The sequence below is a fragment of the Cyprinus carpio genome, chromosome B2 (assembly GCF_018340385.1).
Source record: "Cyprinus carpio isolate SPL01 chromosome B2, ASM1834038v1, whole genome shotgun sequence".
NCBI lineage: Eukaryota > Metazoa > Chordata > Actinopteri > Cypriniformes > Cyprinidae > Cyprinus > Cyprinus carpio.
The window spans coordinates 28,431,379-28,445,488 of record NC_056598.1 but is presented as its reverse complement, the minus strand read 5'-3'; the positions used below and the strand labels follow the sequence as shown (position 1 = coordinate 28,445,488).

Sequence of the window (14,110 nt, the reverse complement as noted above, 5' to 3'; positions counted from 1 at the left end):
TATATATACATTGAACAAAATTATAAACGCAACACTTTTGTTTTTGCCCGCATTTTTTCAGGAGCTGAACTCAAAGATCTAAGACTTTTTCTATGTACACAAAAGGCCTATTTCTCTCAAATATTGTTCACAAATCTGTCTAAATCTGTATTAGTGAGCACTTCCCCATTGCCGAGATAATCCATCCACCTCACAGGTGTGGCATATCAAGATGCTGATTAGACAGCATGATTATTGCACAGATGTAAAAAAGAGTATTATGGTATTTCGAGGTTTAGCTTGTAGAATACAAAATTCCGTGCACATCAGTGTAAGAATGTACATTCTTAATCATATTGTTCACTTTTGGAATTGTTTAAAAACAGAACTACTCTTAAATAGTAAACACTTTACAATAACAAGAAAATATACATATTTGCATTTCATAAACAATATTTTATTACAATTTTTTTTTACTTTTGACTGTTTCAGCTCCTGATGTGTCTGTGGTGAGCAGCAGTGTATCTGGACATGAAGGTGGTGATATCAGTCTTCAGTGTTTCTACAGTTCTGGATATAAGAATAAACTCAAACAGTGGTGCAGATATAAAGATCAGAGCTGTTACACAGTGAGGAGGACTGACACATCCCAGATTTCATCAGTGCAGATCAGTGATGATGATGGGGGAAGATCCTTCACTGTGCGGATGACTGGACTGAGACTGACTGATTCTGGCTGGTACTGCTGCTCTGTAGGAGATCTGCAGGTTCCTGTTCAACTCACGGTCACTGAACCCAAAAGAGGTAAGATCACAAACCAATTCAGCCATAAAAATGATTTAATTCTCAATGCACTCAAACTAACAACAAACTCATTTCTTTCTCTCCTTTCAGCATTTACAACTATTCCAGCAGCTACACCATCTCCAACTGAGGCAGACATGTAGGTGTAAATGTACTTCACCATTTAAAAAAATCAGTAGCACCTCAAATGCCCCAAAGAACAGCTGAGTGTGTGTGTGTGTGTGTGTGTGTGTGTGTGTGTGTGTGTGTGTGTGTGTGTGTGTGTGTGTGTGTGTGTGTGTGTGTGTGTGTGTGTGTGTGTGTGTGTGTGTGTGTGTGTGTGTGTGAAGTGTTGTAAAAAGGCCAAACTTTCCGTTTATATGCTGTGAATCTCTTTAGTGATAGACGGTTGCTTAGTATTCATTTACAGTATGAATGAAAAACATAATTTTATGGCCTTTTTTAAATTGTTGTGATCGTCATTCAAAGTAACTGGCTGTAACATTCAATAAGGATGAAAATATTACTTTGGTTCTTGTATTTTTATTTTATTTTATTTTTATTTTATTTTATTTTTTTGGCTAAAATAAATTAGCTCCATAGTTCCAATTAAAAAAATTAAGTATGTTTTAATCTATGTTATATATTAGCATTTTATTAATTAGTATTAGTATTTTATTTTATTTTATTTATTTTTTTACATTGTTTTGCAGACACACAACACAACAATCTGCCAATAGGAATCCTACAAGTGTGAATAAAATAATATACAGTAAGTAAGAGTTTAACAGAATTATTCCAAAGAGAACTTTTGAGTCATAATTATTTGATAAAATTTTTTAACTTTCATATCATAATTGTTATTTACCAAAGCATGTTTTTTTCTTGGAAATGTGCTTCCATATCAAACAGCTTCTATCATTAGTAATAACCAGTAATAACGTTGTTTTAACCTTTAAACTTGTTTCCCCTGTTTCTGTTTTTGCCTGGCAGCTATGACTACTGATTCGAGACCGGAGACACACAAGTAAGTCTGAACAATATTCAGTCGTTCATCATAGTATTTGTATTAACAAACTGTTACATTTGAAAACAATTTAAACTATTACAGCTGTAACCATATAATGTAATTTGTAAGTGCGGAGCTAAAAGCCATCAATATCTAACAGCAGCCTCAAAAACTGTTAATTCTGAAAAACAGGATGAGCAAAACAAGTATTTAAGGCATTTCGGTGTGCATTTGCTTTAAATAATATCTCTAAATTACAAACAAAGCTTTACAAGATTAATTTACTTTGCATTAAAAGAGAGAATAGTTCCGTGCGATAAGTACAAATGTCTCTCCATCACTTACAGGCATGATGTGATTCTGGTCATGTGTCTTCCCGCAATGCTTGTGCTGTTACTGCTGGTTACTCTTGTTGCCATAGTAACTTGGAGGCTGAGAAAAAAGCCTGGTGAGTATTCTCATACTTTTGGATGACTGAAATTGCATTATAGTGCTTCATTTATAGCTACTTAAATAAATCAATAAACGGACATATAATAATATATATAGTTTTGTTTTGAAATTATATCATTATTTCATCCATATAGGAAATCGGTAGGCTATACAATAAATAGTATTTTATACCATTTGTGTATTTCATTAAGAAAACCCTGTCAAGTTTAATTTTGGTTCCACAAATAGCCTATCAGTGAACAGTTCCAAAAGAACCATTTTTTTCCTTAGTGTGAAGAACATTTGAAAAATCTATAGATCATTCTATAAAGAACTTTTGTGAAATGGAAAGATTCCATCGGTCAAAGATTCTTTAGAGTGTACATGTAAAATATTATAGGAATTAATCTTCATATCTCACTCTGACAGAAAGGGGTCAAAATAAAGAAGAAGAACATTTTAACAGTGCCGTAGTAAGTATTTTAGAATGTAAATAACACATTAATTCATTTTAGAAATCTTCAGAAAAGAACACATTCATCCGAAACCCATCAGGTATCTAAATCTGTGTTTGTGTTTGATGCAGATGCCCTGTAAAAACCAAATGACATCCAGCAGTCCAGCAGATGTTACTGTAAGTCATCAGTCCGTATGTGTGTATCTGTCTACATTTACTGAGAAACGGATTCCAAATGAATGATTGTCAGTTGTTTGTTTACAGTCTTCTGCCTCGGTGGATGATAGTTCAGTGATTTACAGTTCTGTGATTACCTTTCATAAAGCAGTAAGTGTCTCCCCTGAATGTTCTCCATTGAGATTTTTCATAAGTGATGTGTCACTGCAGTTTTGGCTGGAATGTGGCTGCATTTCCATCATGTAACGTGTTGCACTGAAATGACACACTAAGGGTTGTGATGCAGAAATGAGATTCTCAGAGCTGATCTTGTTTATTCACAGTCTTCATCATCAGTGAATCGAGAAGCTGATGTGATCTACAGCTCTGTGAAACAAACACCCAAGGCTGTGAGTTCATAACAAGAGGTGTTACTTAAGCTCCTTCTGAATGAAGTTGATCAGAAAGTGAAAGTCAATCATTTGAAATGAATAATAAATCTATTTTACAGTTTCAGTTTAAACAGTGTGAAGGTTCAGTGCTTAACTAATGCAGCTAAAAATGTAAGTGTGTCAGTGTTTTTTAAGTGTATGCTGGTTGGCAATATTGTGAAAGCAAAATGAATAATTCAAACCTTAAAGTACATAGTTATGAAGTGCATTTCTGAAGTACATCTGCATAGTACAGGTATATTCCAGAACGAATTAATGACCTATCAACACTTTAAAAAGAGTTTTCTTTTTATATTCTTCAATGTTTCTTCTCATGCTTTCTTTTAAGTCCAGATTAGGCCTATAAGGTGTAGGTTTACATACAGTAAATGCAATTTTGTTATTTTTATTTTTTTTAATTCCATATTGTAAAAAGCCAATAAAACTGTCTGCATGAAATAGTTTATACAGCATATATATTTGTGTGTTTCTTTGTCTATTCAAAAATTTCATAAACAATTTTTAAAACACACAATTCATACATTTGTAATGTCTAAACACGTCCACGAATAATCTCACGTGTGTGGTGTAATCATTGTCACTTTTTAAGGTTAGACACCATAAATAGGGTTAAAAAAAGACATCACCATGCTTCACCAGTTAAATTATCCAGTTATTATTATAAAATAATAATAATAATAATAATAATAATAGCCTACATTTTGAAATTTTTAGAAATAAAATGTATAAAATCAGGCATGGACAAATCCCTTTATAAAAACCTTGAGAATATAGATAATGGCACTTCAGATGTCATTTTCTTAAAGTTATTTTTACTTGTACAGATTTTCTATTGGCATAAATAATAAGACAGCCAGATAGTTTTATCGTTTACTGTACTTTGTCATTTTTTTGGTTACTTAGGTCTACCAATAGCGGCTAGTGAATTTGAAGTCTCAAAATAAGGTGGATACTCATAATTCTGCTCTCAAGAATTATATGGATGTTGTGTGTTCCTGAAAAGTTGATTAATACAGTAAAAGATGCTCTGAATTCAGTAAAACGCATTTAATGTTCAGTTGTGATGGCAAATATGTTTTCCAATTAATAAAAAAATATATCTCTCACACACGTGTCCTGCAAAAATCATATCCTGCAACAGAGCAATAACCTGGTGGTCAGTTTCCACATGTCCCCATTCATGAATGTTTCTTTATCGCTTTAATGTGTCAAAAACTTTAAGAAGCCTGGCCGATATACTGATATACACGATACAGCAAAATATATAACTTATCAACCACAGACAGGAATTCTGCTATTAAACAGGACCATGTGACATTTTTTTTTTTTTTTTTTAGGAAATTCTGCACCTCTGTGCATGCCTTTATTACATTACAATTCTATTTAGAAAGATTATTAGCAAGTGAGGAATGGTCTTCTCATGGGAAATTTTAGTTCAGGACCACAAACAGTGACTGATATGGGGCCTGTACACGAACCATATGTGCTACTCAAATACACCTCCAACACGGCAGAGGACCAGTGCCAGTTACAGGGCTTGATGACACACATGTTGGGGCTGCTGATGCTGAGACTGATGGAGGGAGAAAGGAGCCAGAGAAAGAGAGGAAAAAGATGAAGAAGAGTTTCTGGAAGAGGCCCGTTCTCCATTTGTGTCTGCAAAATACAACCTGATTCAGGCTGAGAGAAAGAACCGGAGTGAGACAGGATCATATTGGAGATTTAGTGATGGTACAATCACATAGAGATGTTATGAAGTATTGATTAATAGTTGATTGATTTCACTGTCCCAAAACAATGCTGACATTAGAGTGACAGTTTAAGGATCCTATGTGAAGTTAATTGAAATGTTTTGTATCAGGTGATGATCTGTCTTGTCATAACCAAATTAGTTAATATGTTAGAGTTTAAACAAATTCTTTCACATTATTTAGAGAAGTTTATGTTGAGATGTAAAAGTGCCCCTAAATGAAGAAACACTCTAATATTTTACTTACTTATTTATTTCTTTTTATTTTATTAATAATATTATAGCACCAACTTCTGAAGTCTTTCCCGCTCCTGAGGAACAGCTGGAGCAGGACGTTCTGGACAAGTTTAAGAATAATACATTTGAGAATTAGATGTTATTATAGATGATTAAATAAATTAAATCGAAAATTGTATTTTATTCTAACTGCATTCATTTATCTCATAATAGGTGACATCAGAAGGTATTATAAAATTGGCAAAAAGCTGGTAATTGAATAATTGAAATAATTGAAAACAAAATAATTGAAACAAAATAAGAGGGATCATGAAAATTGCATGTTATTTTTTATTTAGTACTGTCCTGAATAAGCTATTTCACATAACAGATGTTTACATATACTCCACAAGACTAAATAATAACTGAATTTATAAAAAAAAGACCCAATTTAAAAGTTTACATACCTTTGAATCTTAATATATGTGTCATTACTGTTTTTATAATTTGTGATGGTTGTTCATGAGCCCTCTGTTTGTCTTGAGCAGTTCAACTGCCTGTTTTTCTTTAGAAAAATCCTCCAGCTCCTGCACATTCTTTGGTTTTCCAGCATCTTCTGCATATTTGAACCCTTCTTTCTGTGGATCATTCAGGTAACAACAAAATATTAAGAATCACGTGTAAACTTTTGAATGGGGTCTCTTTTATAAATTAAACTATTATTTTCTCTTGTGGACTAATGTGTAAGTGTCTTTTATGTCAAATATCTTATTCAGATCAGTACGAAATAAACAATAACATGTATATTTTAATGATTATTTTGGTAAAATAATAAACATTTTGCAGATTAGGCTGCTACAGAAGTAATTTCTATCTCTTCTGAACCTGCTCTGGCCCTATGCTCAGGTTAAATATCTACTGCCATCTCTACAAAATGATTACACTCTAAAAAAAGTTGAGATATTTAAAAACTATATAACCAAAGCCCACTGAGCAGCAGAAACTCGTCAAATTTGGCATGTTTTTTCAGACTTGTATGTCATGTTTTGTGAAGATCAGGCATTGCATTCGCAAGATTAGTCATTATACAGTAGGTCACAGTCAAAAATATATCAGTCTATTTCTCCACATTGCTGCAGATTTCAGTCTCTGTAGAGTCTCTGTCTCCCTCTTCTGGTAATGTTTGGGACGTACATCTCACTAATGGGCTAATGATGTGGGTTGAGCTAATTAGTTGGAGGCAGGTGTTTCAGATTAATTAGAAGCTTTAAAAAAAATATTTAAAAAAAAAAACCTCTGGTTCCTGGGGAGGATGCAGAGAGTCAGAGGAGTTTTAGTGTGTTTTGTTGGCGTGTTCTGTGGTGCTTTTTGAAGGAACAAGCATGGCTTTATTGAGAGAGTAGGATTGTGTTTCTGAAAAACAAAAGCATGGAAAGGCAAAGTTTTAGGAAATGCTTTTGGCTTTTCTTAAGCCTGAAAACTTTAATTTAGATGGGTCCCAAATTTCAGTGTGTCCTTCAACATGAAAAGCTATCTTTTAAGAGTCAGTTTAATGCCTGAACAAACACATGCCCCATATATATGCACCTGAATAGTTTAAAGGTAACGGTCTTTTGTGTATGTAGTCTGTTATGCAAATGACTCCTTTTTGCATTTGTAATTTTTTATTTTGCTTGTTGAATTGCTTTTGGATTTTATCCTTGGACATGTTTTTTATAGAAAATGCCCTGTTAATACAATGCTCTGATAAATAAAATTAATCCTCATATTTGGATACACTGAATGATTTTTATTTGCAGCTCAAAACGTGTATATTCTGTCTAGTTCAGATTTGATGCATAAAGCGCATGAACATGGCATACAATATGACAATAACTGTCCCTTTTTATTATGAATGGTCACTTAGCTAATTAGTCATGCCATTGTTTTGTACATTTATGAAAGTGTAAGTGAAAGTCTTGACATTTGCCAAGTATAGTAACCCAGTAACTGGTCATATAATTAGAATATCATCAAAAAGTTGATTTATTTCATTAATTCCATTCAAAAAGTGAAACTTGTATATTATATTTATTCATTATACACAGACTGATATATTTCAAATGTTTATTTCTTTTAATTTTGATGATTCTGACTGACAACTAAGGAAAATCCCAAATTCAGTATCTCAGAAAATTTGAATATAACTTAAGACCAATAGAGATTGCTAAGACATGTGACCAACTGGGCGGCAACGTCATCAGAACGCAAAGAATTATGGGTATGTTTGGCCAGTTTACATAGTCATGAAAAACAATGAAAAATTAGCGTGAAAAACGAATATAATCTCAGAAAATTTGAACCATACCGCCTAAAACTAAATCCTAATGCAAAGACGAGATATGACGAGAAAAAAAGGGAATCAAAAGACTGGATCCTTACGAGCAGAGCGATGGTCAAGGGACATTGTTGCCGCCGAACTTCCAGAATATTACTACACGATACTAAGTGTTAGTGCATACACACACGAAGTTTTCTATTGGACTTTTTAAAATGTAAATGTATATCATCTAAATGTGTTTTACATGTTAAATTTGTAAAGAAACTGAAAAATTATGAATTGTGGTGTTTGCAAAGAACACTGATTTTGCACAATTCTTCCTTAAATACAGATAAAGGAGGCAGCATTTCATCGGTCTTGTGTATTTTTACAGACATTAAAAATTACTACACATGGAAGAGACATTACAAAAATTTTGGGAAAACAATAAACATTAACATATTAGATGTGAGCATGCAAAAAGGCAACCGGTCTGTGTTCGTAGCTTTGACCTCATATGGAGGGTACAGAGGTACAGAAGGGGTCAGTCAGGATCACACTCCAACATTTCATGGCAGGTTTGCCTGCAAACACAGTCACCAAAATAAATTGCTATTGTAGCCTAGATGTACAACATTTAAAACTGAGAGTTACGCTTAGTACGTTGGTAACTAAGCTAATGGTCTGGTTAAGTCAAAAAAAACCACAAAACACGGGTTTTTGCCACAACATAACATTTACAGAGAGTAATTGTAACTCTTCTGTGAAAATGCTTTGAACACACACCATCATGTGTGGTGGAGTGTTATCGAAGGTAATCTGGGGCCTCCTTACTGCTGCTATCCATGCCATTCGTCAACTATTTGTCTTGAAACATGGCTTGTACTATTATTTTTGTCACGCATAAAAACGATAAAAGAATATTCCGTTCTTAAGCTTTACGGCACTTCTATTCCAGTTTATAGCGTCAGGCCCTCCATGCAGAGAAGTTTAGTGTTTTGTGCCGCGGTTTCCCGAATACGTCATGATGACGACACATTAGCAATCTCTATACAAAGAAACGATTCAAACTAAATACAAACAAACCAAAATATAAAAAAAATGAAAAGTATGAGCGTGAAAAGTATGCAGGTACAGCACTCAATACTTAGTTGGGGCTCCTTTTGCCGAAAATTACTGCAGCAATGTGGCGTGGCATGGAGTCGATCAGTCTGTGGCACTGCTCAGGTGTTATGAGAGCTTAGGTTGCTCTGATAGTGGCCTTCAGCTCTTCTGCATTGTTGGGTCTGGCATATCGCATCTTCCTCTTCACAATAGCCCATAGATTTTCTATGGGGTTAAGGCGAGTTTGCTGGCCATTTAGGACAGGGATACCATGGTCCCTAAACCAGGTACTGGAAGCTTTGGCACTGTGTGCAGGTGCCAAGTCCTGTTGGAAAAAGAAATCTGCATCTCCATAAAGTTGGTCAGTAGCAGGAAGCATGAAGTGCTCTAAAACTTCCTGGTATACGGCTGCGTTGACCTTGGGACCTCAGAAAAACACAGTGGACCAACACCAGCAGATGACATGGCACTGCAAACCATCACTGACTGGTGGAAACTTTACACTGGACCTCAAGAAATGTGGATTGTGTGCCTCTCCTCTCTTCCTCCAGACTCTGGGACCCTGATATCCAAAGGAAATGCAAAATTTACTTTCATCAGAGAACATAACTTTGGACCACTCAGCAGCAGTCCAGTCCTTTTTGAAGCGAGACGCTTCTGATGCTGTCTGTTGTTCAAGAGTGGCTTGACACAAGGAATGCAACAGCTGAAACCCATGTCTTGAATACATCTTTGTGTAGTGGTTCTTGAAGCACTAACTCCAGCTTCAGTCCACTTTTTGTGAATCTCCCCCACATTTTTGAATGGGTTTTGTTTCACAATCCTCTCCAGGGTGCGGTTATCCCTATTGCTTGTACACTTTTTTCTACCACACCTTTTCCTTCCCTTCGCCTCTCTATTAATGTGCTTGGACACAGGGCTCTGTGAACAGCCAGCCTCTTTTGCAATGACCTTTTGTGTCTTTCTCTCCTTGTGCAAGGTGTCAATAGTCGTCTTTTGGACAACTGTCAAGTCAGCAGTCTTCCCCATGATTGTGTAGCCTACAGAACTAGACTGAGAGACCATTTAAAGGCCTTTGCAGGTGTTTTGAGATAATTAGCTGATTAGAGTGTGGCACCAGGTGTCTTCAATATTGAACCTTTTCACAATATTCTAATTTTCTGAGATACTGAATTTGGGATTTTCCTTAGTTGTCAGTTATAAACATAAAAATTTAAAGAAATAAACATTCGAAATATATCAGTCTGTGTTTAATGAATAAATATAATATACAAGTTTCACTTTTTTGAATAGAATTAGTGAAATAAATCAACTTTTTTGATGATATTCTAATTATATGACCAGCACCTGTATATCCAGCGCCCGGGGAGCAACTGGGGGTTCAGTGTCTTGCTCAAGGGCACTTCAGCCATGAGTATTGAGGGTGGAAAAGAGCGCTGTTCATTCACTCCCCACCCACCTACAACTCCTACCAGCACTAAGACTCGAACCTGCGACCTCCGGGTTACAAGTCCAAATCTCTAACCATTAGGCCACAGCTGCCACTTTTTTTATTTATTATTATTATTATTATTATTTAGGATACTTTGTATATTTCGGTGTATATTTAGACATACACTCTTAAAAATAAAGGTGCTTCAAAAGGTTCTTCAAGCAATGCCATAGAAGAACCATTTTTGGTTCCACAAAGAACCATTCGGTCAAAGATTTTTTTAACAACCATCTCTTTCTTACCTTTTTATAATCTGAAGAACCTTCTTTCACCACAAAGAACCTTTTGTGAAACAGAAAGGTTCTTCAGATGTTAAAGGTTCTTTATGGAACCATTTAGACAAAAAGGTTATATGGCATTGTGAAGCACCTTTATTTTTAAGAGTGTATACTCTTGTGTCAAACCATTACTGCAATAAGGATGTGATCTAGCAATGTTTGTGTGTGTGTGCACAGTATTTGTCTGTGAGGTCTCTGCTGACTTCCGTTTTTTATTCGTCAGTGAATGCAGTAACAGGAACTGCTTGTTTCTCTCTGGCAGGGAGTGAAATGCTCATTTCAGGTTCTGTCTTTTACTCACTCTGACCATCAAATGGCTCGTTCTCTGAATCTCTTTGGTCTTTTACTTTACACCTCAGGTAAGATGCAGAAAATACATTCTACCCCCAAAACATGGTTTTACCTTTATTTTTACAAACTACCCTGTTTTTGTTGTTGCATAATTTGTTGGATTTACTTCCTATAAGGACACAACAGGGTCATTAAATAGAACTGTGTGTTAAATATATTCCAATTTAGGGTACGGTTCAGTTTATATCAGGCTGTGTAAATCTGCTTCAATTTCACATGCATAAGAAACCTTACAACAACTTTTATAAATGTTTCAGTAACCACAATATTGCAATACTGATTCTTGTCATATGGGGAAAAAATGTGTATTTCCCTGCAGTTATTATTATTATTAAAAAATTAGCAGCAATATAATAAAAATATCTGAAAATATTTGAAACATAAACCTTTATTTTATTGTTTCAGTCTAAATATCAGATTTGTTCACATTTACATATCACAAATGATATCCTAAAAAAAAGGTTTTTACATCATTAGTATGATTTTTTTTTTTTTTTTTCTATTTACAAAATGTTCTTTTTATTTGGAAATGTAGGTGATGAGGATTTGTGTGTGTATGTGTGTGTACTTTTTTAGGCTACATTGTGGGGGCCAAATGTCCCCACAAGTATAGTAAAACCTGAAATTTTTGACATTGTGGGGATCGGCCTGCGGTCCCCACGAGGGAGAAAAAAATCTTAAAAATAGTAAGTAATGTTTATCTAAAAGTGTAACAATGCAAACAGGTTTTCTGTAAGGAGTAGGTTTAGGGCATAGAAAATATATTTTGGTCAGAATAAAAATAGAAGTCTATATGGAAAGTGCATGCAATTCACAGAAACAAACGTGTGTTTGTGTGTTACCTACAGGAACTTTGAGCATGAAGACATTAGATCATGTAACTCTGAGTGAAAGTGGAAGCATTACAATCCCCTGTCTGTACGACAGTCAGTATAAACCAAACTCAAAATACTGGTGTGAAGGGTATTTTTGGAATTCTTGCCAAATTACAGCCCATACAAATGCTCCAGGGAAATGGACAATAACCGATTTTCCAGCCAACAATATTTTTACTGTGAAACTCAACAAACTGACATCCTCAGACTCTGGATATTACTGGTGTGCTGTGAAGATCGGCACTTATGCAAACCCAGATGACAGAAAATATTTGTATGTAACCGTTAAATCAGGTAAATTAGTTATTATGGTGAATTAACATTATTTTTCACATTGTTTTTCATTAACATTTAATTTCACTATATTGTTCTGTTTAACATAGAATATTTGACTCAAAGATTTTGCTGTGTGTGTTCAGCTCCTGATGTGTTTGTGGTGAGCAGCAGTGTATCAGGACATGAAGGTGGTAATATCAGTGTTCAATGTCTGTACAGTTCTGATTATCAGAATAAACTCAAACAGTGGTGCAGAATTACACATCAGAGCTGTTACACAGTGGGGAGGACTGACACATCCCAGAATTCATCAGTGCAGATCAGTGATGATGATGGGAGAAGATCCTTCACTGTGCTGATGACTGGACTGAGACTGACTGATTCTGGTTGGTACTACTGCTCTGTGGGAAATCTGCAGGTTAAAATCAACCCACTTACATGAGACTTAGTGCATTTATTTAAATTTGAAGTGCTCAGTTTAAATTAATAATATAATACTAATTCCATTAAAAAGTTATTTATATTTATAATATTTATTTTATTTTTAAAAAAATTATCTTTTGCTTTTTTTGTCTTCTGATCTCAGCTGAAAGTGACGATGCTGTTCTATTTCCGTGAGTAATGAAAAAGTCAGAAACCACGGGTATCAGTGTCCATATTAGTCCAGGTAAAAATGCACCTACTTTTCTTAAAAGCAAACCCATTTTTAATAACAGCACCATATGCAGAAACCAAACAGCAAGCAATGATATGGGGGACAACAACTGCTCTCCTGGCGGCTCTGACCAGATGCTCTGGACTTTTCTCCTCCTCTATACAGCTGTGCCGCTGCTTCTGTTACTGATGCTGGTTTTAGTAATCTGGAGGCTTATACAAAAACACAGTCAGTTCTAACACATATATATTCAATTCAAAGCACTATTCCACTGCTAATGCCTCAAATCAAATTTCATAGGAGTTATTGCACTTACATTACCTTGGTGAAAACTCACAATGAATATCATTTGATGAATAGAGGAACTTTTTTAGGTTTCTTGTGGTTTTGTAATACGGCTCTTCTTGTTTTAAAAAGGGGCTTTGATCAGAAAACGAGAACCAGACGTCTATTCTGTGGTATGTGTTTAGCCCTTAAAATGGTGTGTACGTTATTATAGTTATTGTTCTTGATGTTAATGGCCCTGTGCACTGTATAACACTCATTCCATCTAAACAATCTTTTAAAGTAGTTTTTTTCTCTCTCCTTTAACAGGCAGAAGGTCCATTGACTGTCGCGTATGACACTGTGGTCTTCAAGAAAGCAGAAGATTGTGAACAAAACCAGGTCTCCATTGTAAGTATACTATTACATTGCTGATAATGCACATAAATGATAGCCTATATTTCCTTTTGCAAGAATATGATGTAATCTATTTGATCTCATTAAATTATCTGTGGAAATGCATAATGTAGTGGCCTCGATGCTTTAAATCACTGACTTATTGAAATGAATCTCACTCTGTCTTGTGTTTTTTTTTGTCATTCTCAGAGCCGTCCTCCTGAACGAGATGAAGTGGTCTACAGCACTCCGAGACTTCAATAACAGATGATCTCTGGCCATTCACATTATGAATATTACAACGTTAAGTAATGACATCTTCTGTTTTACATCATTTACAGTTTCTTGTAAAGCCGCAAATTGTTTTAAGTGAGAAAGAAAAAGAGGAACTTAAGTGTCGCATGCATGCAGGGTCATGATTCTGTCAGATTCTTATTTTACTCTTAAGATTATTGCAACATCTGTAAAATTTTCACCTACAGTATTTAATAGTGTGCAAGGTTGTTAGAGGTACATTTTCTTCTGCTTTTCTACTTTTATTCTTAATCAGTGTGAGAATCAAAACTGAAACATCTTTAACACATCAGAAACCCACACAATGAGTTCAGGTCAGTTTATGATTAATTAACCACTTCAGAGAAACCCAGAAACAATATGCTGACTTGAGATTAGATAACTCAGTATTTGTTTTTGCATAAATAATTATTTTTATTTTGATCTTTTTTGAGCTGCTATATATTTTAGCATTTTAAGTGTTGTTTGTGTAAGGTTTAGTTGTATATATAAATACATAAATACATAAAAGTACATTTTAATGGATTTGCAATTAAAATATAATACATTTTTATACATAAAATGTCTACATGGCTCTCATTCAAGATAATAT

At 34.7% G+C, this 14,110-nt stretch overlaps 2 protein-coding genes across 4 annotated transcripts in view; both read left to right on the top strand.

Annotated features, from left to right (window-relative positions):
- LOC109108991 (polymeric immunoglobulin receptor-like) overlaps window positions 1-3,641 on the top strand; it is an 83,931-nt gene extending 80,290 nt beyond the window's left edge. The window contains exons 5-13 of one of the 3 annotated variants that reach the window (XM_042719030.1): window positions 472-783; window positions 874-922; window positions 1,476-1,534; window positions 1,756-1,789; window positions 2,119-2,219; window positions 2,633-2,676; window positions 2,790-2,837; window positions 2,925-2,987; window positions 3,161-3,641. In XM_042719030.1, the coding sequence (XP_042574964.1) occupies window positions 472-783; window positions 874-922; window positions 1,476-1,534; window positions 1,756-1,789; window positions 2,119-2,219; window positions 2,633-2,676; window positions 2,790-2,837; window positions 2,925-2,987; window positions 3,161-3,238 (788 nt within the window). In that variant the 3' untranslated portion in view covers window positions 3,239-3,641. The remainder of the gene's footprint in view (window positions 1-471; window positions 784-873; window positions 923-1,475; window positions 1,535-1,755; window positions 1,790-2,118; window positions 2,220-2,632; window positions 2,677-2,789; window positions 2,838-2,924; window positions 2,988-3,160) is intronic. The other 2 variants (XM_042719029.1, XM_042719028.1) reach the window with 2 other exon arrangements.
- Window positions 3,642-10,527: 6,886 nt separating this feature from the next.
- On the top strand, window positions 10,528-12,351 carry LOC109108979 (CMRF35-like molecule 1). The gene is made up of 3 exons (XM_042719183.1): window positions 10,528-10,766; window positions 11,607-11,927; window positions 12,053-12,351. Exons 1-3 carry the CDS (start codon window positions 10,721-10,723, stop codon window positions 12,349-12,351), a joined length of 666 nt encoding a protein of 221 aa, XP_042575117.1. The 5' UTR covers window positions 10,528-10,720.
- The last annotated feature ends 1,759 nt before the right edge of the window (window positions 12,352-14,110 follow it).